At 40.2% G+C, this 27,483-nt stretch overlaps 1 protein-coding gene across 2 annotated transcripts in view; it reads right to left on the bottom strand.

Moving 5' to 3' along the window:
* LOC145409683 (uncharacterized) overlaps positions 1-27,483 on the bottom strand; it is a 410,883-nt gene that overhangs the window by 263,309 nt on the left and 120,091 nt on the right. For both annotated transcript variants that reach the window (XM_080280035.1, XM_080280036.1), the window contains exons 4-5: positions 24,328-24,531; positions 16,908-17,019 (exon numbers count right to left, since the gene is read on the bottom strand). In XM_080280035.1, coding sequence (XP_080136161.1) covers positions 16,908-17,019; positions 24,328-24,531 — 316 coding nt within the window. The remainder of the gene's footprint in view (positions 1-16,907; positions 17,020-24,327; positions 24,532-27,483) is intronic.

The raw sequence follows: 27,483 nt of genomic DNA, 5'->3' as shown, positions 1-27,483 counted from the left end.
TCGAAGTCAAATGGCCACCCATTACGGGATAATGGCGTCTGGCAATAGATAGATAGTCACATAGACCTTTACCTGTTACCACTTCTTGGGGGGGACAATGTCGCATACTCGGGGTAACCCCGGATTTGGGCCACTCTTCGCTGCCCATCTCGTTTACAAGGAGTTCAATTCACGTACTAATAAAAAATACTGTACACACACACACACACACACACACACACACACACACAAAAAAGGTCCTCGCGTACAAGGGGGATTGCGTACTCGGAACTCGCGTACTGTGGGGAAGTACAGTAGAACCTCTCTCATTCAGACTATATGGGGGGAAGGATTGTCCGAATTAGCAGATTGTCCTCATCAGGGTAATCTGCAGTTCATACCAAAAACTATCTACATATGGTATGTTTGTTAATTATTAACATATGTGGCATATGTCAACCCTATGTAACTGCAAAAGATGAAAGGATACTAAAATAACCAAACTAATCATGTACGATAGTTTTGTACTGCATAATTTACAGGTAAGGCCATGACAAGAAACTAGCCTACATTTTAAATTGTAGTAAGTGACTAAGGCCCGTGTAGGCAAAAAAATAAATTAATTAATTAACTGTAATATTTGGAATAAAAATAAAACTTATGTAGGCAAAAAATACATTGTCATCTTTGGCATATTGATAACGACCATATGGGCAAGAAGCTAATGTTTGATGTACAAGTAAAGCACATTTAAGTACAAAAAATAACCTACAGTAATCATTAAACACTGCAGAATATTCTGACCCATTTCTGTGTAAGCAAACTCCTCCTTGTAACACCTTTATTCATTGCAGAAGCTACACTTGCATTAAGGGGCATGGTAAGGAGGATTAACTTTTGAAATACAGCGTAAAAACATAAATGGTTGGTGAACTAGTTGATGGAACGAATGCTAGCGTGTGTTTAACCCCTTCTTTACCAAAAATGTGTTTTGATGTACCCCCGTACATCGCCTGTAAACACCTGTGAGATACCGGAACCACTACCGTGGTACGCTGATACACCCTCTAATGAATGGCAGCTGATGGGCCTCAGGGTAGCCTGGTAAGGCTGTTTCTGAGGACCTCGTGCTAGCAACAGCTCTGTGTTTTGACAACAAAGACTGTGACGAAGTTCTGACGAATTCTGACATCATAAGATATGTCATGACTGAGTTGCGGTGACATCAATGGCTTGCTTACTCATCTGTGATGTAACCTCTTTTAGACCAATCATTTTTTTATTTATAATTTCTACTACAGATATTATACTATATTTTCTGCTGACATACGGCAAAATTTACACCCATTGGCCTGCCTGAGAGAGTCAGTTACCACGCACTTGACCACAAGAGAGGGTGTACAGGATATTTTTCTCTCATGGCGTCTCTGGTGGATTCAGATAGTGACGAGTTTATTCCTCATGAGGATACTTATTTAGATGTATCAGATGATGATGCAGCAGTGTCTGATGTGTCAGTAGAAGACTGTGATCCTGAAAATGATAGCGAGGTTGATGTGAGTGAGGAGGAGGAGGAAATTAGTAGCGAGCTTAGTGACACTGCACTCTCGGCAGCAAGTGGGTCAAGGTCGCCATCACCATCACGTGTGTCCACACACTTCATGCTCAGCTTACAAGGTAAATAAATAAGCCATCCATCCGTGCAGGACATTTTTTTCAAGTCAGTTTGTACAGTAGTTACCTGGGTAACAGTACTTCAGCATAAGATATGTAAACTTATATACCGTAATGATTTATTTTATAATTTCTTTTTTACTACCAACATCATGCTGGGTTTATGTGATCATCAGTATACAAATAAATCACAAAGAGTGAATACTTTCGACGTGGCAAAAAATATACACTACCCCTCACACTACAGGAGAGGGAGCTATCAGGTCAGTATGGGAGGTAAATGTACTGTTTACATTGGGGGGAAGGGTCGGTAAAGAATGGGTTAAACAGGCTCCCATGTTGCGACCTAGCGTGATCCGAGACTAAACGAATGACGATCGCTTTTCGCGCCGATACTGAAAATGACTTTAGAATTACTTTCAACATATTTTTGGAGCTTATTATTTTTAAATTTTGTCTGAATTAACAGAAATCTGGATCAAAGGGGTCTAGACCAAAGAGGTTCTACTGTACTGCACAGACAGAGGGAGACAGTTCCAGAGTTGACTGTTGCATAAATGAAGGACTGGGAGTAACAGTTAACTCTTGCATTAGAGAGTTGGACAAAAAAAAGGATGAGCGTTTGTTGCCAGATGGGTGCTACGCGCCAGTCGTAGAGGTGGAGGGATGCAAGCAGACAGTTCAGAGGAGCAGTGACCACTGAAGAAGCAACATAAAAAGGGGATAAAGATGCAACAGTGTGGTAAAGAAACAAAGGTTGAAGGGAGCCAGTAAGAGGGGGAGAGTTAATGAGACAAAAAGCCTTTGACTGCACCCTATTGAGAAGGATTGTATGTGGGGAGCCTCCCCACACATGAGAATTGTACTCCACACAGGGGTGAATAAAACCTATGTATAAAGTCAACAACTGTGCAGGGGTAAAGAAGGTATGGAGTCAGCTTAGCATACCTAATCTCTTCGAAGCAGATTTTACAAGAGATGTAATATGATCTTTCCAGGATAGTCCTGAGTGAATGAAACCCCAAGTACATTTAAGGATGATGCAGAATTAAGCTGCATAGTATTAAACTTCAGTGGGTACTCCTGTGGAAGATTTTATTGGGTTGACAGGTGTAAGAACTGAGTTTTTGATGCATTAAAAACAGAACGATTATTTTTAACCCAGTTAGAGATATAAGCCAAATCAGACATTAGGTGTGCCATAGCCTCATCCCCTGTTTATTGAAGTAATTGCTGAGATGGACGTTGTGAGAACCAAATGAAAAGGAGAAGTGTGGAATCATCAGCGTATGAGTCAATAGAGTTAGATGTATGGCTCAGAAGGACAGTGATGAATAAAAGGAAGAGAGTTGGTGATAGGACAGAACCCTGAGGCACAGCACTACTGACAAATCTAGGAGAAGAACGATGGCCACCTACAACAGCAGCTATTGAATTACCAGAAAGGAAGCTATAGATGAAGGAACAGACAGTAGGATAAAACTATAAGACGGGAGCTTGGAAATTAAAGATTTATGCCAGACTCGATCAAAAGCCTTTGAGATGTCAAGTGCAATGGCAAAGCTTTCATCAAAGTCCCAAAAAGAGGATAACGAAGAGTCTGAAAGGTAGGTGAGAAGATTACCAGTTAAGCATCCCTGACAGAACCCATACTAATGATCAGAAAGAAGCAGTGGTAGGAAGCGCAAATGAAAAAGGACCTTGCACATGCGCAATGCGCAATCTGACTAATATTTAGCTTGCACAACGTTGCAAAAAGCAAGTGCAAACCATTTGCATATATTTGTGTGAATTGCTGTAAAATATTGAGATACATTATTTAAATAAATTAGCATACTTCTATCTACCTATCTATTGCCAGACGCCTCAATCCCGTTTGGGGTGGCCACAAACAAATCGCCTCCAAGTTGCCCTGTCCCCCGCCATTTCACTGCCCTGCTCCCAACTCACACCCCCCTCTCTCATATACCTCTCCACCCCATCCCTCCATCTCATCCTCAGCCTCCCCCTCCCTCTTCCCCCCTCCACCTTACTCACATACACTCTCTTCGTCAGTCTTTCACCCTCCATCCTCTCCACATGGCCAAACCACCTCAGTGTATTCCTCATAACGCTTCCATATCCTCATTTGTCAGCCTGTCTCTACCATGTGACTCCACAGGCTCCTCTTAAATAACTCATTTCCACTGCTCTCACTCTTGACTTGTGTCCTTCCGGCAACGTCCAAGCTTCATTTCCATACGATAGAGTTGGTATCACAATACTGTCATGTAGTAACTTTTTCACTTCCATACGCACTTCCCTGCTTCTTATCACTGCTTTCAAGGAACCAGGAACCTTTCTTCCCTGCTGTACCCTTTCAAGCACTTCACTCTCTAAACCTCCATCCTTACTCATCACACTACCCAAGTATTTAACATGCTCACATTTTCCAATTCCTCACCATCCAACCTCGCTGTACATTCATTAACTTCATCTCTCTCAAAGACCATCACTTTACTCTTCCCTACATTCACCTTTAGATTCCATTTCTTACACACTCTCCCAAACTCATCCACCAAGCCTTGCAGCTCCCCTTCGTCTTCACTCAACAACACAGTATCATCTGCAAACAACAGTACAGGCAGTTTCCAAACACTACCATCTCTCACCAGGGACACTCCAACATCCACTACCCTACCTTGTACCTCTTTTATTACCCCATTCATGTACAGATTGAACAACCATGGAGACATGACACATCCCTGTTTCAACCCAACCTTCAAAGAGAAAAATTCACTCAGTTCACCATCCACACACACTACAGCCTTAGCACCATCATACATACTCTTCATAGCATTCAACAATTTCCCATCTACTCCATATATTCTTAATACTTTCCACAATCCTTGTCTATCCACCCTGTCATATGCTTTCTCCAAATCCATGAAAGCCGCATACAACTTCTTTCCCTTCTCTAGACACTTTTCCACTAAAGATCTAAGAATGAATATCTGATCTACACAACCTCTTCCCTTCCTAAAGCCTCCCTGTTCTTCTCCAACTAATTCCTCTGTTCTTTCTCTAACTCTGTCAATAAGTATCCTACCATACACTTTTCCTATTATACTAAGAAGACAGATGCCCATATGATTACCATACACCTCTTTTTCTCCTTTTCCTTTATACAAGGGAATAATTATACCTGACTTCCAATCCTCCGTGACTCTACCTTCCTCCCAGGCCAATCTGCACATTTTCCACATCCATTCTACTACTATCTCTCCCCCATACATCAGCATTTCACCACACACTCCATCAATTCCTGGGACTTTCCCCAATTTAACTTTCTTCACTGCTTCCACAACTTCTATCCTACTGATTTCTTCCTGTCTTCTCACCTTCCTCCTTCTCCCAGCCATTCCCCAGCCACTTATACTCGCATTACTTCCATCCTCTAGTTTCAACAATTCCTTAAAATGTTCTCTCCATCTGCCCACTTTTTCTCCCATCTCCACTAGTAATCTACCATTTTTATCTTTCACTCCCCTGCTAACTTCAGTTCCACCCTGTCTTACTCTTTTCACCTCTTTCCAGAACATTTTCTTACAGTCCCTCCACTTTGCACTCAAGTTCCTTCCAAATTCCTCATCCACTCTCTTCTTACTAATATTTTCACCTCTCTCTTTCTTTCTACATATAACTCTCTCTTCCGCCTCTCAACTTCTTCCACGCCCCTATTTCTCATCCATTCACTGTATGCCTTTTTCTTTTGTGCCACAGCCTGTTTCACCTCTTCATTCCACCATGCTGTTCCCTGCACACCCCTCCGTCTTCTCTTCATCCCACACACCACATCACATGCTGCACATATTTCGTCTGTAAATATCCTGCACACACCTTCCACGTCCCCCATCTGCTCCAATTCATATTTGCCCAATCGTTCCTCCACTTCTCTCTTATACTCTGCCTTTTTCTCATCCTCTTGTAACCTTTCCACTCTCCTTGCAACTACTCCTTCCTCTCGTCTTTCCCATCTTCTATTTCTCCGTCTTACTTGGATCCTAATTCTGGCCAGCACCAAGTAGTGGTCAGAAAGTCCACTCCCCCAACCTCTAAAAGCTCTTGCATCCATTATACATTTTCGCATCCTTTCATCCACACACACATAATCAATCATTGTCTTCCTTTCATTCAGTTTACCACCCATCCTTCTCATCACTCGCCACGTATACCTGTGGATCATTTTGTGCCTGAAGAGGGTATTGGCTATCACCAACCCCCTCCCAGCACAAATGTCCACTAACACATTACCATTCTCATCTGTCTCAGCAGGCACACCCCACTCACCAACTATTCCATCCACTTTCACATTCCCTACTTTACCATTCATATCACCGATCAAAAACACTCTCTCATTCCTTCCAAACTTATCCATGCACACTTCCACATTTGTCCAGAAGTCTTCTCTCACTCTGCTTGCACGATCTTGCGTTGGCGCATACACGCACACAATAGCCCACATTTGTATTCCAACTTTCAATCTTACCCATCACAATCCTTGACCCAACTGATCCATACTCTCTTATGTTCTTCTTCCATCTTTTACTCACAACTATACATACTCCTTCTTTTGCCCTGTCATTCTTACTTACTCCTGCACATATACCCCATCCATACTCCCATTCTCTCACCTCACCATTTCGTTTCAGTTATTCCGCATACATCAACTTTCACACCCTCAAGCACCTGGACAATCTCTCTCTCTTTCACCTCATCATTCGCTCCCCTTACATTCCACGTTCCGATTACCATGTCCTTTGTCCGGTCCTTGGTCGTCATCTTTTGGTCAGTCCTTGTCCAAGGCTTATTGTTTGTCATTTTAGTTAGTTGTTTTCTGAGGAGGGGCACTAACCCTCCACCAACCCTTTTAGTCGTCTTTTACGACAAGCAGGGACACTGGGGGAGTATTCTTGAAGAACCCCCTACCCCCAGGGGGGTGGGAATTCCTGTAAAATATTGAGATATTTAAAGAAATTAGCATACTTACTTTAATTATTATTATTCTATCTATCTATCTATTGCCAGACGCCTTAATCCCATACGGGGTGGCCACTGGCCACAAACAACAAATCTATCTATTGCCAGACGCCTCAATCCCGTAAGGGGTGACCACAAACACGTCGCCCTGTCCCCTGCCATTTCACTGCCCTGCTCCCAGCTCACATCCCCCTCTCTCATATACCTCTCCACCCCATCCCTCCATCTCATCCTTGGCCTCCCCCTCCCTCTCCCCCCCTCTACCTCACTCACATACACTCTCCTCATCAGTCTCTCACCCTTCATCCTCTCCACATGGCCAAACCACCTCAGTGTGTTCCTCATAACGCTTCCTTCACACCACAACGTTCCTTTATATCCTCATTTGTCAGCCTGCCTCTGCATGTGACTCCATAGGCTCCTTTTAAATAACTCATATCCACTGCTCTCACTCTTGACTTGTGTCCTTCCAACAATGTCCAAGCTTCACTTCCATACGTTAGAGTTGGTATCACAATACTGTCATGTAGTAACTTTTTCACTTCCAAGCTCACTTCCCTGTTTCTTATCACTGCTTTCAAGGAACCAGCAACCTTTCTTCGAAGCTGTACCCTTTCAAGCACATCACCCTCCAAACTTCCATCGTTACACCTCACCCAAGTACTTAAACATACTCACATTTTCCATTTCCTCACCATCAAACCTCACTGTACATTCACTGACTTCACCTCTCTCGAAGATCATCACTTTACTCTTCCCTACATTCACCTTTAGATTCCGTTTCTTACACACTCTCCTAAATTCATCCACCAAGACTTGCAGCTGCCCTTCATCTTCACTCAACAATACAGTATCATCTGCAAACAACAGTACAGGGAGTTTCCAAACACGACCCTCTCTCACCAGGGCCACTCCAACATCCACTGCCCTACCTTGTACCTCTTTTATTATCCCATCCATGTAATGATTGAACAACCATTGAGGCATGACACATCCCTGTTTCAACCCAACCTTCAAAGAGAAAAATTCACACAAATCGCCTCCATTATTTACAGTGAAATAAAATGATTCATTTGACACACTAAGTGACTAAGGCAGTAGGACTGGAGCAAGGTGTTGTTAACTCGTGGAAGTTCAAACAGAGGAGTGGGTGGAGCGGACTCAGCGGAGGGACAGGGAAACAAAGGCTGTGATGTTGCCAGTTTTATTTTATCTGCATTTTCTCGAGACGTTTTATTTAATAATTTAACACAGATATACAATAGCATATGCAATTCCTTACAAAAATCATTAAAACATATTTAAATCAAATATCCACAACCTAATAACTTATTAGGCTGTAGATATTTGATATAAATAATATGTGTTAGTGATTTTTGTAAGGAATTGCATATGCTACTCTTAATAAATAATAATTTTTTAATTTATTATTATTTATTAATACTAATAATTTTAAAAAATACTAAAATACATTATCTCTGTTGAAGTATCTTAAGAAATGCTACTACCCTCCCACCTCACCCCAGCAATCCTGAACCTTTGCGACCCCCCCGAGCCGACCCAATCCCTTGTCCAGCCATGCGAGCAGCTCCCAAGACCATGTGCCCTGTGGATTGCGCACTGCACTATCAACAGGACAGGTGCGCAAGGCAGGTGTGCAAGTGCAAAATTTAGTTCTGCATGTGCAACTAAATTTGCTCTTGCACACCTACATTTTTGTGTGCAAAAGCGCAATATTGCGGAAGGTCTTGTTCTTACCTAATTGTATCTTTACAGGAATGAGTCAAGCTCATATTGTTCCGTGTCTTAGACCATATTTATCGTACATATCCTTAAATTTGTGAATTGTTTTGGCACACACTATTTCATTCGGTAGTGCATTCCATTGATCAATTGCTCTGTTTGGGAAACTGAATTTCCTTACGTCTTTATCACCTCTCTTCTTATGCAGTTTTTTGCAGTGTCCTCTTGCTGATGCTTCTCCATATGTTAAGTAATCATTTATGTCTATTTTCTCCTTTCCTGATATGCACTTATATAGCATTATCATGTCACCTCTTTTCCTTCTCTCCTGTAGTGTTGGTAGATTCAGTTTATTTAGTCTTTCTTCATAGCTTAGGTCCCTTAAGCTTGGTATCCATCTTGTAGCGGCCCTTTGAACTTTTTCAATCTTGTCTATATGCTTTTTGAGATGAGGACTCCAGACTACTGATGCATATTCCAGGGTTGGTCTAATGAATGATGTTATTATCCTTTTTAGCATGTCTTCATTTATGTATGTGAATGCTATTCTCATATCTGCAAGCAGTGTATACATGTTCCGTACCTTCTCGCTGATGTGGTCAGCCGGAGATAGTCTGTTATTGATAATCACACCTAGGTCTTTCTCTCTTTCTGATGTGTATAGGGTTTTATTTCCTAACTTATAATCCCAATCAGGTCTTTTTCCACTTTTACCAAACTTGATTACATGACACTTGTCCACATTGAATTCCATTTGCCATGTACTACTCCATTCATGAAGTTTATTTAATTCTTCTTGTAGCTCCCTACAAGAGTCTGTGCTAGTAATTCTCCTTTGTATTTTTGCATCATCTGCAAACATATTCAGATAGCTCTCATTTCCAGTGTTACTGTTTATATCATTTATGTACACTAGAAACATGATTGGTGCCAGCACCGAACCCTGTGGTACTCCACTAGTCACTTCTTTCCATGATGAGTAGTTTCCTCTTAGTACTGTCCTCATTTCTCTTTTTATGAGAAAGTCTTGCATCCAACAAAACAGTTTGCCTCGAATTCCTCCTTGATGGTACAGCTTCCATAAAAGTCTTTGGTGTGGTACTGTGTCAAAAGCTTTCTTGAAATCTAAATAGATACTGTCCACCCATCCTTCCCTTTCCTGTACTGTGTTTGTTACTCTGTCATAGTAGCTCAACAGATTAGTAACACATGATTTTCCTTTTCTGAAACCAAACTGTCTTTCTGTTATCATACTGTGTTTTTCTAGATGATTTACCCAAGCTTTTCTTATAAGTTTTTCTAATACCTTGCTTACAACACTAGTCAGTGATACTGGTCGGTAGTTGAGAGGATTTTGTCTATTTCCTTTCTTGAATAAGGGGACTATATTTGCTTTTTTCCAAATATCAGGTAGTTTCCCTTGACTCAAAGATTTCTTGAAAATTAAAAATAATGGTTTACTTAACTCCTTTGCACATTCTCGTAACACCCAACATGAAATTTCATCAGGACCACTTGCTTTTCCTCTGTCTAATCTACTTAACTCCTCTTGTATTACTTTTTCTGCTATTTGTATATCTGGTAGTATGTGTGGACATGCGTGTTCCACATAGTCCCTCTCAAAATTTTTTTCTTCTGTAAAAACTAATTGGAAATTCTTATTTAGTGCTTCACAAATATATTTCTCTTGTGTATAAGTGATTCCCTCTTCCGTGATGGATTGTATTATATCTTTTACTTTGGTTTTGCTTCTGATATAGCTGTAAAACAGCTTTGGTTGATCACTACTTTTATTTATTATATCCTCCTCAAACTGTTTTTGGGCTTCCCTCCTTATTCTTGTATAGTCGTTTCTTGCCTGTTTGTAATTATTATACGCCCTTTCACTATTGTGTCTTCTGTATCTATTCCACAACAAATCTCTTCTTTCTTTTGATTTTTTACATTCTGTATTGAACCATTTCTGTATTTTCTTATCTGCTTCTTTGTGCTGTGGGATGTAATTCTGGACTCCTATTTCATAAAATTCACAAAATTTTTTATATACAGCATTTAAATCTTGTCCTCTAAGCTCATTTTTCCAATCAACTTCTAAGAAATATTTCTTTAGGTCTTGATAATTTCCCTTTTTATAGTTTAGGCTCTTTTTGTAACTGTCAGTGCTGTTTACTATGTCATATGCTATCCTGAAGTTATAATTTAGTACTGCATGATCGCTTTTGCCGAGTGGAGGGTGATATATTAAACTCTCAATGTCATTTTCTTGCCTAGTAAATATTAGATCTAGCACTGAAGGTACATCAAGTCCTCTTTTTCTAGTGGTTTCTCTCACGTGTTGCGTTAAGAAAAACTCTTGTACGAGATCCAGGAGCTTTTGGTCCCAGCAGCTTTCTTGGCTATTTATATCTAGAGTATTCCAATTTATATTTGTATTGAAATCCCCAGTTAGTATAATTCTTTCCGATTTCTCTTCCATTTTATGTAGCAAGGATCTTATACTCTGAATTGTACTCTCTGCTAGGTCCTCATATTCGTCTCTTTCCCATGTGTTTGATCTGGGTGGCATATACAAATTGGCTACAATTACTTTACCTTCAGATGTGTCGATCTCTACTGCAATCAGTTCTACTTGTGATGGTATATCTAGTTTTATTTCCTTGACTTTTAGATTTTTCTTAGTTAATATTATAATTCCTCCTCCTTTTTTTAAATTTCTGTCTCTTCTCCATATATTGTATTCCTCTAAGTTTAGTATGTCATTGGATATCCTTGGTGTTAATTTTGTCTCAGTTAGGCATATTATTTGTGGTTCATTTTCTCTGACATAATTATTCATCTCTAGTAATTTAGATATCATTCCATCCACATTTGAGTACATCAACTTTATCATCTTGTTTATATACTTGTCATGACATGGTTCTACTAACTTCCTCCTTTTTCTTCCATCCTGTTTGTGTACCACTTTCGTACCTGCAATCCTATTACTTTGTAAAAAAATTTCTTCTTGTCCTCTTCTGATCTTCCCTCATTTTTTTTTTTTGCTTCCTCCCTTTTTTCTTTCAGTAATTCCAGTTCCTCTTGTGTTAGGCATCTTTTTATCCATACATTTTTGAACTCCTCTTTTTCCATAAGATTCTTTGCATTTTTTAGTATCTCTTCCACAGTGTTTACACTCTGGAAAGTCACCTTTAGAGGTCTTGTCTTGCTTTTCTCGTATTTCCCTAACCTTTTGTGTTCCTCTATGTCTTTACTACAGATTTCCTCTGATACTTCTTTCAGTAAGCTCATTACATTTGCCATCTCCTTTTTGTCTCTAGTGCACAATGCGCAAACGATATTCACCAGAGCGCAATGGTGCACAATTGTGCATGTCATTGTGCATCTGCCCAGCACTGGATAGAAGGTTATGACAGGAAAGAGTTTTCATTCATTCATTCATTCATTGCCAGATGCCATGCATCCCAAACAGGGTGGCAAAGAGCTTAGAGTTAATTGTTTTACAGGGAGGGGCACCAATCCTCCACCAACCCCACTTGACACGTAGGGATGCCAACAGCATCTGGTGTTCCCAGGCGGTCACCCATCCAAGTACTAACCAGACCCAACGTTGCTTAACTTCGCTGATCGGACTCGAAAATTTTGAGACACAGGATGTTAAAGCAATTGGGCGATAGTCAGGGGGTTGGGAATTGTCACCCTTCTTTAGGACTGGCTGAATGAGAGCAAACTTCCAGCAAGAAAGAAAGGTACAAGTTGATAAACAGAGGAGAAAGAGTTTACCTCTGCAGGGTGTAAGCACAGAAGCACAGTTCTTGAGGACAACAGGAGGGACCCCATCATATGCCTTGTTAGAATTGAGGCCAGTAGTGGCAGAAAATACATCAGCTGAAGAAATTTTAATGTCAGCCATGAGGAAGTCAGAGGGGGGGAAGTGATGGAGGAACTGCACCAGAATCGTCTAAGGTGGAATTGGAGGAGAAAGTCTAAGTAAAGAGATCTGCTTTATAAGTAGGAGAAATAGCTACAGAGCCATCAGAGCAGAAAAAAGGAGAGAAGAATGATGAGGTAAAGTTTTTATAAAGGTTTTTGGCAAGGTGCCACAAGAAGCAGGAAGAATCTGAGTTGGAGAGTTCAGAGCATTTAGTATGGATGAAATTATTTTTAGCAGTGAGAAGAACAGACTTAGCACGATTCCAGGCAGAAACATAAAAAAGATGCGATTCAAGGGTGGGTTGGCTCTGGTCCCCTTTATGAGCCTTCTCCTTGTTGTGGACAGCATTAGAACATGCGTGATTAAACCAAGAATTTCTTGCATTAGTCAGAGGATATGAGAAAGGAATGTATGCTTCCATAACTGAGAGATAACCTCCATAATGAGCAAGGCAAACTCAGATGGCTCCCGGCCATGGAAACAATAATCATTCCAAGGAAAATAAAAGAAGTAAATGCCTGAGGGCCTCCCAATCAGCAGCTCCAAAGTGCCACCATCAACATTTCTTTGGAGGGTCTACAGGCCATACCGGAGCAATAGGACAGGTTAAGGTAATAAGGTTGTGATTGGAGCCCAATGGAGAGGAAAGATTAACAGTGTAAGCAGAAGGATTAGTTGTAAGGAAGAGGTCAGGGATATGGGTAAGGTGCTGTACAAGCTGCACTAGGTCATTAAGGACAGAAAAGATGTAGGTTTGTTCACCAGGTGGATCAGTGAAAGGAGAGGAGACCCAAAGGTAGTGGTGAATATTCACATCTCCCTGAATGGAGATTTCAGAAAGGAGAAATGGATAGGATGTGTTCCATCGTAGAAGTAAGATAGTCAAAGAATTTTTCAGTCAGTAGAATTAGGGGATTAGTAAATAGCACAGATGCTTTCCCTTTCCTTATCTTCTGGAGCCCATCTCAAATCATCCTTGGGTAGGAAGCAAAAGTCAGGGCACTGATGATGATGATGATGCTCTTAATGAAACTGTATTTACCTTATTGTATTATACAGGATTTGAGCTAAGCTTGTGTTGTCCTGACTCTTTTCTACAAATATTTATTATCCAGTCTAGATTTAAACACATGGATGCTCTCTGCTTGCTCCACCTCTCTCTCTAAATAATTTCAATTGTTCATCCATCAATCCATCATCCAATCCTACGTCGTCCCATGAGGAGCACAGGAGCCCGGGGCTAGGCAGTTGGTCCTGACATTTAACACTTCCAGGCACAGTCACGCGATTCGCGTGACGTGGTGTGCATTGTGAAAAAGCACAGTCACTCGAATCACATGGTTCAAGCACAAAAATATTCGTCAGAAAAAAAGTTATCGGCCGATTTGCGTGATTTTTTGATGCGTGATAGCGCCGCCAGTACTCCCTGGAGGCAAGTCATTGGCAACGCTGCGTTGCTTTATCTACCTCAGCCCGCTCCCTCCAACCTCAGTGTTTGTCGAGCAGTCAGGCGGTGGTGTTTGACAGCTCGTGGTTCCCTTTAAATCGTCCATAATTCTCCCCCTCTCGCTCGAGGCAAAGGCCCTATTGACTCAGTGAGATAATACATTGTGTGTGAACATATACTGACGTGATATTGTCAATGGAACATACATATATGTATTGAAAAGCAATTCTGGCCGTTAGCAATCGTTGGGCCTTGGAACCAGACGCATGGTCAGTGTAGCGGGTTTTCGCCACTCCGCCCCCCCGTAGGCCATATGGCGTGAGTGGAAATACGTATATAAATGAAGCCAAGGCATAAATATATATTGTGTGAAAGATACTGTGGATGGCTTGGTGAAATTATGGAGCCAGCAAGCGTTACGTACGGCATGAAACAGAGTGTTGTGAAGGGGCAACCCTGAAGTCGGAAGGGGAGAATTACCGGTGTTTTAGGGCTGGAATTATTGTGATTCTGATAGTGTAAATGCGTATGGAATTGTATGAAATATACGTCAAACAAGCTGCGAGTTTCCGTGAACGAGTGTAGTGTGTGCCAAAAATAGCGTTGCCTCATACTCTCAGGGAGAAGCTGACTCACACACACACTAACACACACACTCACACACACACACTAACATACTTACATACTCACACACACTAACACACACACTAACACTCACACTCACACACACACACATACACTAACATACACACTCACTAACACACACACACACACACACACACACACACACACTACATAACTCCCCATCTTCAAATCCCTGGTCTAACTGGATCAACACCCCTGGAGGAAGTGAGTTCTGCAAATTTTGTTGATATACATAATAATCTATTACCATTACCTCTCCAACTTTCAGACAAATAACCATTTTCTCCTACAGATTACATATATGAAAGAAAGAAAGTAAATCTCCACAGCAGTAACTATAGAAGAGTTATGTTTATGTGTAGTAGGTTATAACAATAGGAAAACATCCATGGAAGATGTAACAGTCTGTACAGATAGGGGGAAAAAAAGTTGGTAGCATAGTCTTCAGGCAGGTGTGCAAGGAAAAAACAGTGTGTGTAAAAGTTGGTAGCAATCGGAAGAGTAACCTCACTTTGTCGGCCAATTACTCGAAAACTATTAGACATCGATTTCCTGCTACAACCATCATCAATACCACTAAATTCTACGTAAGATCAATACCAGAATGTAAGCCTTTGGTAGCGTTTTGGGGGGTAAAAGGCGAGAGAAATGTTTTTGTTCCTAGCGGTTGTTGTGTGACAAGCGCTCGGAGTAATAACATCATTTCGTCGACCAATTACTCGAAAACTATTAGACATCGATTTTCTGTTACAACCATCATCAATACCACTAAATTCTACGTATGATTAATACCACAATGTAAGCCTTTGGTAGCGTTTTGGGGGGTAAAAAGCGAGGGAAATGTTTTTTTTCCTCGCATTTGTTATCAGTGACAAGCGCTCGGAGTAATAACCTCACTTTGTCGGCCAATTACTCGAAAACTATTAGACATTGATTTTCTGTAACAACCATGATCTATACCACTAAATTCTAAGTATGATCAATACCAAAATGTAAGCATTATGTTACGTTTTGTGCGAGAAAAGGCGGTGGAAATGAGTGTCTCTTCGCGGCTGTTACCATTGATTAACGCTCGTAGTAATACTCTCACTTTGTCGGCCAATTACTCGAAAACTATTGGACGTGATAAAGAGCAGTAAATTCTACGTATGTACAATACATAACTATGTAATATCTGTGATAAGAATTCGTTGTTACGTAGGTGGGAACATTGCGTACACCGTGCGCGCATCACGAAAGTCAATCATGGACGGAGTGCCTAGTACTTTCTTTCGATTTACTCGAGAACTATGACACGTATGGGGTTCTTCTTGGAGATGGGGAAAGCTGGTGAATTTGGGCATATTACTATGTAATAAAAACATAAGGTGTCTGGGAAAATTTAGCTTTCAGAGGTCCGTGAATTTTTCCTGAAAATGGCTTTCAGTTTTTGCCCATTTTCTCGAAAAGTATACATCGTATCACAACCGGATTTGTTTCGTTAGAAAGCTGATGAAATTCTCTATAAAAACTTATTAGATCATTTTCCTGTATGATGGAAAACATTCAAACGGCAATGTTGGGAAGTGAAAACGCTTCACTCTACCATGCTTCCAGGGCTAATAACTTTTTTTTTGGTGTTTTCCTGTGTTTTGGTCCTATTTATCAGATAGAAAAAACATCACTGCCTACCTTGAGAAAGGTTTGATGGGAATAAATGGATTTTTGGGTGGCGAAAATAAGGCAAGAATGTGTTTCATTTGCCCAAATTTGCCGCGCGTGTGCTCCCGCGCTGGGCGGCTTCGTCAAATAAAATCGTGAGCCAGAAAATTTACTGAAACTTATCGTGCACGAGAGGGTTAAGATGAGAGTGGCTTTAAATTGTTTAAAGTATTTAAAGTATCAAATAGAGCCAGGATTCTGTGGGCTTGAATGATGAGTGAATGGAAGCATGGCCCATTTGACCAGGCAAACTTGGGCTGTCTGGATGCTGTTACTCCTCACCCTGCCCTAGGGTGGGAAAGTAGGTCCGGATGATGATGTCAATAGTTCTGTTTGGAAAACTAAATTTCTTTACATCACTGAGGCACTGACTCTTCTTCAGCTTGAATCCATGCCCTCTTGTTCTTCCATCATCCATGTGATGGGTTTTGTAGGTCAATAACTCTGTTTTACGAAATTCAAATAATCAAACGGTCCCCTTCCCCTGAACTCTCATTCTTTTGAACCACAGACCATATTTACATTCCTGACCATCAATTCCCCCACAATGAAGCACGGAACAGGCCATATTACACTGCACAATGATGACTGTTATCCACCAGGCAAATGGAAGAATTTACATTTTCTAAAAGAACTCACCATATATTTTCACAAGAACTTACATCTTAACAAGAATTTACTTTGTTGTTAAAATTCATATTTTTCACAAAAATTTGCATCATTCACAGGAACTTTGACATTTCATAAGAACATTAATATGAAACTTACACTTTTCACAGCCAACGCCAGTAGCCTTGACTATCTTTACCAGCAGTCTTTTTCCGTTGAGGCCTGGGATCCCCACTGGCTGACTAGTTGTGGGTGAGGTGATGGACGGTGTCTGTAATGTTTAACACACAGTCAGTCCACAGCATAACAATATAGAGGACAGAAAACAGGTCACTTAGGACTGAACTATATGGACAGCAATGTGATTATAATCAAGGAATAATTTAAAAAACAAAAGAAAAATACTTCAAAGATGTTTTTAATGAAATATTCAGATTCTAAATATCAAGTACTGTAGTATATGTACATTACATCCAAATGGCTGCAATGTGTCTCAAATTCTCAAAATAATTAATAAAATGTTACTAACTGTACCTGTATGTGACAAAAATGCAAGAGCCTAGTTGAGTAAAGTATATACAATACTGTACAGGTAGTCCTCATCTAAAGTTGGTTCAATTAAAGCTGTGTTTTTAAGCCGCTGATTAGTTAAAACCTGTTTTTCATTTAAAATGATCATAATTCATTGTAAAGTTGCTCTGACGTACAAATGACTGTTTTGTGTGTTTTTAATCCACCAGTCACGAACATGAAGCATGTCTCACTTAATTTATTTCATTTGAAAGCTGTATTTTGCATGCATACATCCCAGACTTTAAGTGATGACTGACTGTACAGTTCCCATCAAAAACATGAGACAGAACATAAGACATCACAAGTGCCACATAAACTCACACTTGCCCAAACAAGAAAACATTATTGCCCACCAAAGTAAACAGGAATCATCAACATCCCATCTAACATGATCTCCAGTTTAAGTCCTTGAATTCAATTCATACATAAACTAAATCAAAACTGCATTAGGCAATTCCTGTGACTTAGTCTCAGCTGAGTAAAACTGTCTGAGATTAAATAGAAAATACTACAATTGTCCTGACAATGAAAGAGTTAAATTTGTATCAATATTAACCCTCTCACGACTGAGACAAACTTAGTACTCCATTTCAGCTTCAGTGCGATTATTTTAATCAGCTGAGAAAGAGCCCCTGGATCCTAAGAGAGTTAATGGACTTACAATATTTACAAGACAGTCCATTAACAATGAAAGTAGGCAAGTAATTTAATCAAAAGAACCCTATTAACAACATTTACAATATAACGGACAAGGTATTTACAGCTTCCCACACAAGCTGCAGCTTACTTACAGTGCTTAAATTAAGTTCAAAGCAGTTGGTATAAATGACAAATGAAGCACAACTGAAAAACACACCAGTGGTAGGATATAATTATATCTCTCATGTACACCTTCAAATACTGTACTGTAGTTATTAAATGACTGGAGTTCATAGTTAGCTCTACCGCACCAACAAGTATACTTGTTCACGTCAAAAGCTGATGTTATCAATATGTGGAAAGGAAAACAATTAGAACTGAAATGAAGGATTATACCCATATTTGAAAATATTATTTACTGCAGATATATAACAGTTATAGCTCAACTTTGATGCTTTTCAGGTATGAACAGAGAGGACACATATGCCTGCACAATATAAAGAGGTGAGCATAAGAAAGGGAGGGGGGACAGGGAGACGTGAGTGGGAGTGAGGGAGGGTAAGACAAAGAGAGGTTAGCATGAGGAAGGAATGGCAGGAAACCCAGGAATTAGTGTTGAAAAAAATAAGGGGGATAGGTGGAAGGAGAGGGGGCTGAAAAGAGGTGAGGAAGAAGTGAGTCAGGCTAACACTGTTGTACCGTCCCAATAAACTTTTCCAAAGTGGGCATAATTCTTCCACCTGAACAACTGATGGCACTGTGATATAAATAGCAAAGTGTAAAAAAAATCTTGTTACCCCCAAATGTAGGAAGGACTGCAAATATTGAATCATATCTCCATGCTTGTTAGTAGAGCTGACCATGCACCAGAGTATCAGAGAAACCCTTAACCCCTTCTGCACATTTTCCATTTTATATCTTGCTATCTCCAGAGAAGTTTATTCAGCTTTGGATGAAGGCTTGGAACTTGAGGGGTTAAATACAGCCTTCATTAATCCCTTCACCACAAGAGATCTCCCCTAACCCTGAATAAATTAACCTGGTATTAGTAAGAATAAAATGGAAATGACGTACAGTGTTCAAGTTGAAGGGGTTAAGCTATGCACACAAACACCAATGGTCTGTTACCATAAACCTGTGTTAATTTGCCAGGCGTAAATGTTTACCGCCAGAAGAATAGGATATCTCAATGATTTTACTGTCTATGTACAACGATCAGTTAATAATGTTCTTAGATGAGGTGGGAATGATACTGAATGATTACCAAGACACAAGTTCCCTAAGCAGAAAATCACTTATATAACCAATTTATTGGAAGGAACATTGAGTTGTTAAATCCAAAAGTCTGCTAAGCTGATGTTCAAGATTCACCTTAATTTATGAGCCCAGGTTCAGCATGTATCTACCTCAGTTTGTTAGATTAAGTACTGTATAGTATAATACAGTACAGTACCATTAAAGTCCATATACTGTGTTTTAATGTTCGCTGGTTCAATACAGCACTGTACAACTCACTGTTATATACATACACATACTACATATCATAAAAATTTTTAATTAGTCCAGTAATATAGTACAAGTACAGTATAACAATAAAAATAACTGGTTATGTGGCAGAGAGGCAGTGGAAATGTTTACATGATGCAAGGTAGAATTAAACTGATGCCAAGAGCTGGTCAGTCAGCTGCATCCATTGTAAAGCTACTGTGTATCGGTACCCATGCTTTTTGGTATATGAGGAAATTGTCTGGTTGGCTATAAGAATTCACTAAAGCTGAAATTCAGTAAATGGAAATTAATTTAAAGAGGGTTTATTTCATTTTTACTAAAACAAGGATACACTGGAAAAGCATTGTTTCCAGGATGAGAGTGATGTGATACTGAAGTTTACGATAACCCTGTACGGCAGTGTGGACATTTCCTTTATCAACATGGAAAACACAAGTTTACTTCATAACTGTCTGGTGGACAAGTCACTGGGTTTCGGGAAGGAAGGTTTTCAAAATGTATCACTTGAAACTGTCTCAATTTAATCTGATGTGGTGGAATTATGTAATCCCTTCAGCCCAAGGATTATTTATAACAATTTCATTCAACTCAGAATGGATCTATGGTGGTGAAAGCATTTTTAAAGGCAATACCTAACCCTCCAGTTAAAAATCTCTACCCCAAAATTAATAAAATTATCTAAAGATAGCATAAATAGGTAACTGAGCTGAAAAGTTTAATAATAATATAGTACTGTATACAGTACATTGCAAGTATCTGTATGTAGTATAACAATAACCACAACTTACCCAACGCAAGTTTAAACTCACTTGTGTACAGTAATGTTAATCATATGTAAACAGTTTCAAGAAACTACTGCCCTCCAGACTAATTATTTCATCATTATCAAGAAGGAGGCCAGATTTTAAAAATGATCAATCTACTGAAGATTAATCCTTTCAATCCAATGATTTTTTTTTTTTCATCAAATTCTTCTTGTCTATACATGATTTCATTCAACTTAAGCAGTGTCCTCTAATAGTACTGTAAAAGGACTCATATAGGCTTTATTTAACCCCTCCAATTCATTTTCTCCTAAACTTAATAAAATAGCCTGAAGATGGCAAAATTAAACTAATAAATACGTCATTAGACTGAAAGGATTAAGTACCGTAACTCCCAAACACACACAAATACATTGCACAGTATGGAATAAAACAAATCTTCCTTTGCATAAAAATTCCACAATTTGCAAACACAATACTGTACTGTATTAACTCCAGCACATTTCGATGATATAATACAGTATGCTAAATAATTTAGTGCTTAGCACAAACGTGCCATTATATACATAATTATTAGGATGATCCCGTTCCTAAAATGCTGAACAGTGGGGGGATATGTACTGTAGACAAGAGATTCCCAACAAAAACCCAGCATGAATGATGATGGTGGCATTAGTGGAGGATGTGAGTACAAAATGTGAAGTTCCAGCAACAGAGGATCCACCTAGAGGCAAAAAATGTGTGGGTCTTACCACATAAGGGCCATAGACAGGATAGGAGGGCAGGGGCCGGGTCCAGTAATAGTTGGCTGAGATTGTGGTGGTGGGAGGTGGGTGAGGGTGATGATGGTGGTTGGCATCTCCTGTTTTTGTGGCCACAGAGTTTGTTGCAGCCATGGGTGTTGTGTGTTGCTGTATGCTGCTAGAGGAGCAAGTTAGTGTGTCAGGGGTGTCAGTTGGCATTAATGTGGCCACAGGGTTGTTACACTCTGCAGTTAATGGCAATGGCCATCCTGCTGAAGCCAAAACATTATTAGTGATATCATTTGTCTTGATGGGGTTCTCTGAATGTTGTGGGTATCCTTCCAAACTTGAAATCTGTTGGTGGGATGTTTGCATATCCTGATGACTAGAATTACTCTCTTGGGATACATTTTGTAAATTCTTCTGACTAGGAGCTCTGACACGTCCTTCATTCAGGATGGGCACATCACTCAGACTACACTTGAAAGTAGTGTCTTTCTGGGGTATTTGAACATTTGTCTGACTAGATGTGGCACCAATGATATGGGCTATGCCATATGACTTCTCTAGACTAGATTTATTGTCTTTTAGTGTTGCTATCTGCTTAGACCTCTTACAAGACTTTTCATCCGTTCCATCTGACAGCAAGATACTTTTATCATCATCAAATGCAGCCTTCACTTCTAACAAATTTTCAACTGGAACACTGGAGTGAGATGGAGTTAAATGTATCAACTCAGCTTCCACAATTCGTCCAATGTCACTCTTTCTCCATCGTCTGTCTGAGTGCAATCTGTCATGAGATCGGCGACTCTGGGTTTCTCTATCTAAACTACCAGTGATTCCTTCAACCTCAGAATCTGTTGATGAAATTTCAAATTCATGTTCAATAGGATCTTCACTTAGAATGTCTTCATTTTCTTGCAAGCTAAAATCTCCTTTAGGTGGTAACCTGATGCTAATTTCTCTTGCTTCAGTGACTGCTTCTTCTTCTGTCTGTTTACCATGATAAGTAATCTCACCTTCTGTTTTATTAGAAATCCCTTTCTCACATGATATATTTGGGGCAGACTCAAGAGATACTTGAGGACTTGACAATATTTTATTATTGTCACCACTCAGACCCATGCAGATTTGATTATGAGTCTGCTTTATAGTGCTTTGTGCTGATGTGGTTCCTAACTTTTGAGTTTCATCACTCCCGTCAAGTGCATGAAAATTACTATGATGTTCTTTATCATTCACAGTTACTTCATCTACAGCTGTGAATTCATCATGCATCACTCCTGTTTCATTTTCTTCAGGGGTACTGAAATCAATCTGTCTGGAATTTTCATCAAAATCTCTATTTTGTTCACTACATTTAAGTTCTAAGACATTTTTGCTGGTGCAGTACTTTGATGGCAATATCTTCAAACATGCACTGACAATAGTCTCTGTGCAAGGTTCCCTGCTGTCTGGGCTCAAATATTCAGGCAAACTTGAAGTTGTATCTGGTTTATCTGATGATGACTCAGAGTACAATGATTCATCTTCTGCTTTATCCATGACAGAGTCAGAAATCCTTGTATCATCATCATCAGACTGTTCATGGGCACTGACATGAGAACTCCTTCTCCTGCCATCCTCAATTTCATATACTTCTGTGACCTCCCAGGCTGCCTCTTCAATGTACTCCTCTGGTAGGGAGATTTCAGAGTCTTCTAATTCAATACGACTGAAGAGGTTATCTGTGAATTCATTGAGACAAAGTTTTTGGAACCTTGAGCCATCAGGTCCTTGGGAAGAGGAAAATTTGTTTTCATTTGATTCATTTTCATTCTCAGATTCAGGCCTTTGATCTTTGGCTAAGTCTGCTTCTTTGTCTGAACTGATCTCCTTTTCCTGCTTTCCAGGCTCCTTAATATTTTCATACTTACTCATGGACAGCAATGCATTATTCTGCCCATCAGAATCTGGTGTTTCTGGTGCCTCATTCCTGGATTGCACCTCAAAAATCACATCTGGGTAACAGACTTTATTTCCACTTACCCAAACCTTGCCAACACTTTCACATTCTTCATTACTACCTGATGTGAAATGGTCAGAATGAAAATAAGTATCTTGTTCTACATTTTCTGAATATGACAACTGCTGAGGCAATACTTGAGTAGTCTGGTTGCCTTCATATTTGTATAAATATGATATTACTTCTCCATCAGCAGTGAAGTCATTCTCTGTCTGGTATGAGGATGAAGATTCAGTCCCATTTAGAAGATTCTTACATTGTATAGCCTCTGATTTCTCACTCAGTGCGACAGAATCAGGTTCCTGCCATTTCCTACCCTCTAGTTTGCTCCTGTCCTGGTCTGGGGTTGAGGAATGGGTCTGGGTGGCATAATCTGAGTTCCCTAAGTTCATCCTCTCGTCAACCATGCAGGAAGAACTATGGGCACTCTGTTCATCTATGTTTTCTACCGGCAAGCCACAAGCGGAGGATTCAAGCAGAGGAATAGGGGATGAAGAAGGGGGTTGTTTCTCAAACTGGGCAAAGGGGAGGGTAGGATGAGTGGATGGGTCCTCCTGGGTACACTCTAGGTCGCAAGCCACACCACCGGCTGGTCTAAAGTCAAGCGGAGGGATCCGTGCGGCCACACCAGCACACCATGCGTCACTTACAGGGAGATCCTTCTGCGGCAGGCTGGGTCGGGGGGCCACCTCCACAATGCCTAGGGATTTGGCCATCTGATCCAGACTCATGGGGACATCTTCCTGGCGGTCTTCTTTGTTGGGCAGTGTAACTGAGTCATGGTTTACTTTAGGTGTGTTCAGCATCAGAGGGCTGCCACTCTCCCTTCTAAACATCGGTTCATCATGGGGTTTGGGAGCTGGCAGCAGGGCACTCAGCTCTGGTTCATCCTCCAGATCCTCATCCAGATCTTGAGGTTCATCCAGAGGAATCGCTTTCCGTGGTTCGTCAATCAGCTTGGACCTGTTGGATGCCACTAGAACAAAATTCTGTCCTGGTGCATCCTTGTTCAGCTCCTGGGGGGGCTCTTCTGGAACACTTGGGGAAGGAACTTCAGTTGTTGGTACATAATTATCCTGCCAGGTTCTGCACAAATCAGCCATTTCCTCTGGATCCAGATCAGTATTTTCCAGCGAGGGATACTTGTTCAGATTACGTGCTATGAGCTGCTCCTCACTGGTTGTTAAACCTGAGGTGAGACCAGAGCTGGCAGCATATGAGACAGTTGCAAAAGATTTACCGCCATCTACAGACACCTCTTTAACACACTGAGCAGGGGCAGGAGCTGGGGTAGGCCTGATAATCTTAGTACCTGAGGGTGGGTGGGTCTGCAACTCACGTACCATGGAATCGTAGCCAACGGGGATGATGCGATCCGGCTCCTGCCTTGCCCGTCGAAACCGTGGGAATGTGGGAACTGACTTGACGTTGACATCGAAGACAGAGTTACGCAGGGCTGAAGTCAACACCTCCGATATGACATCAAGCATCTGCTGCTCATCCAGACCCGTAGCATTGTTGCGGATCCCCTCCAGCTTCAACGCCACCTGTGGGCACCACCTTCCATCACAATACCACAAACAGATGATAGGAGAAGGTACACCCGCTCTAAATCTGAAGAAATACAAATTAATAAAGTGCATATACAGTACAGGCAGTCCTCATAATGTCATGATTGCACTCCAGAATACCACAATTTTTTTTCCATTTATTTGGTAAGTATCCTGGAGGAAAGTGGAAAGTCAACTTTATAGGCAGCAATGGACAGGTTTTTTCCTATCAGTTATTGTTGATTTCATGGGGGGGCAGGGGAGGCAACTTAAACATGGGCTTACTGTACTGTGCCAGTATCAGTCATGGCTTATTATCAAACATATTCTTTTACATTCTTTTTTGCTGCTAACACTTCATTCTGATAAGGTACAGTTCTTATATTATATTACTAATGCAAATTAAGAAGGACCACTATTATGGTAGTGAAGGTGTTTATGAAGGCTACATATAATTTGTCCAGAACTGTCTCTCTCTAAGTCATACTGTAATCATCTGAAGGTTACAAGAATAAAAATAAAAAATACATCAATGCACTGAAGGGATTAACCACTTTGTCCTGACTTACTTTATTACTGCTAACCCCAGATGATTTCATTCAGCTCTGGAGAGATTCTTTTGAACTGGAGGAAAAGATATACTGCAGCATCCATTAACCCTTCACTGTCCCAAGTTGAAGGAAACCATTCAGACATAGCAAGACTGTAATTCAAACTGCTTTGTCAGATTCATGGGATTAAATCCTCAGTACAGAATGTTTGCAAATGGGGAAAAAAAAAAAAAAAGAACAAACACTATTTATTGAAGTTTCAAAACTTCCTATATAACTGATCTGCCAGTTTCTGTGTAGAGGGTTGCCTTTTTCATGTAGTGGTATCTTTATACTGTAACTGGGCAACTTTGCTGCCTGGTTATGCAAACATCCCTCAATTCTCTCCCTATCCCCCAAAAGGAGGATAGTGGACTGCAGGAAAGGGGCAACCTCAACCTGTAGTCAATTGGGTTCACTACTACCGTTACTATTACAATTTACGGTAGCAACTAGAATACAGTGTATATATAAGTTAAAAGTTGTAATACTTCGAAATACAATGTTTACTTATAAAGAGGACTACCTGTACAGAGAAACAAAGAATTATGCACATCCAAATCTGAAGAAATATAAATTGGTAGAATGTATAAACAATGTATCTTGCATTTAATTCATTCAGCCCAAGGATGCACTTTTCATTTTACTCAACCTACCACCAGACAAAATTATAAGTAAGGAAGACTTAACATCATGAAGTGAATTAATTAAGGCTATATGCAATCCCTCCAGTTTGAAAAGTTTTCCATAATTTTACTTAAATCATCTGGATATGACAGGAATAAAAAAATACATACATCACTGTATCAAAGCTGTCAAGCATGAAAATGTATAAATGCAATATTTGGAATCACGTAAGGAAGAGTAAAGTTATGGTCTTTGAGAGAGGTGAAGCCAGTGAATGTACAGTGAGGTTGGATGATGAGGAATGGAAAATGTAAGTACATTTAAATACTTGGGTAGTGTGATGAGTAGAGATGGGAGTTTGGAGGGTGAAGTGCTTGAAAGGGTACAACAAGGAAGAAAGGTTGCTGGTTCCTTGAAGGCAGTGATAAGAAACAGGGAAGTGAGCATGGAAGTGAAAAAGTTATTACATGACAGTACAGTATTGTGATACCAACTCTAACGTATGGAAGTGAAGCTTGGACGTTGTTGGAAGGACAAAAGTCAAAAGTGAGAGCAGTGGAAATGAGTTATTTGAGAGGAGCATGTGGAGTCCAATGGAGAGACAGACTGACAAATGAGGAAATAAAGAAGTGTTGTGGTGTGGATGTGGATGTGATAGGAAGTGTTGGGAGAAACACACTGAGATGGCCTGGCCATGTGGAGAGGATGGAGAGTGAAAGACTGATAAGGAGAGTATATGTTAGTGAGGTGGAGAGGGGGAGAGGGAGGGGGAGGCCAAGGATAAGATGGAGGGATGGAGTAGAGAGGTATATGAGAGATGGGTGTGTGAACTGGGAGAAGGGCAGTGAAATGGCAGAGGACAGGGTGACGTGGAGGCGATTTGTTTGTGGCCACACCTTATTTGGGATTAAGGCGTCTGGCAATACATAGATAGATCATAGCATGCAGTAACAAACGAGTATAAACAAATGGGACAACAAGATATGAAAGGGCTATGTTCATTAAATATTCTACATTTATGCAATCATATCAGAATGATTATATTTTTTGGTTGGCACTGCATCATGTCTCATGGGAAGAAAGATCCATATGAAAAGAATGAGTCACACTAAAAGTTAAAGACACTGGATAAAGTAAAAAAGGCAGTAAATTATAGAGATGAAGGCTTGAATGACTGCCCATTGACTGTATGAGGATCATTAAGGCAGATATTCAAATTCAGCATAGTAACACTCTTCCCCTAGATTTAGAACACATTTCATAACAGTCAGGGTTGCTTCAAAGTCTCCAACTACAATGCTGGGTGCACTGAGACAAGGGGGAACAAACTTTGTCCAATAGTCTATCCAGCCAGGGAATCAAACTCGAGTTCTTCCAGTCATGAGCTCAATGTGCTAACACATAAACACCTGCTTCCCCTGTTAAATATATATACTGAACTACAGCTATTCTTCTACAAGATATGTCATACTGCCAGCATACAAAAGTTAAAATAGTGTGGATAATTCTAATAGTTACACTACAGGCCACTAAAGACTAAAAATCAAACTATTCAGTCAAGCAAGAAGCACATAATACAATGTTTCAACTGTTATCTTAAAATTTATATTATTTATTAACTTGAATATGAATCATACCACCATCACTCTTCTTAAAACCGAGTAATTAGTATTATTAGTTTTAAATACATAAGAAACCTTAAGTCATAAAAAACAGTCATTTATGCAAACTA

This window comes from Coenobita brevimanus, chromosome 82 (genome assembly GCF_032717465.1).
Source record: "Coenobita brevimanus isolate Jiangsu-jjx chromosome 82, ASM3271746v2, whole genome shotgun sequence".
In the NCBI taxonomy this organism is placed as follows: domain Eukaryota; kingdom Metazoa; phylum Arthropoda; class Malacostraca; order Decapoda; family Coenobitidae; genus Coenobita; species Coenobita brevimanus.
The sequence above is the reverse complement of the archived record's forward strand: the minus strand, read 5'-3'. Positions and strand labels throughout refer to the sequence as shown.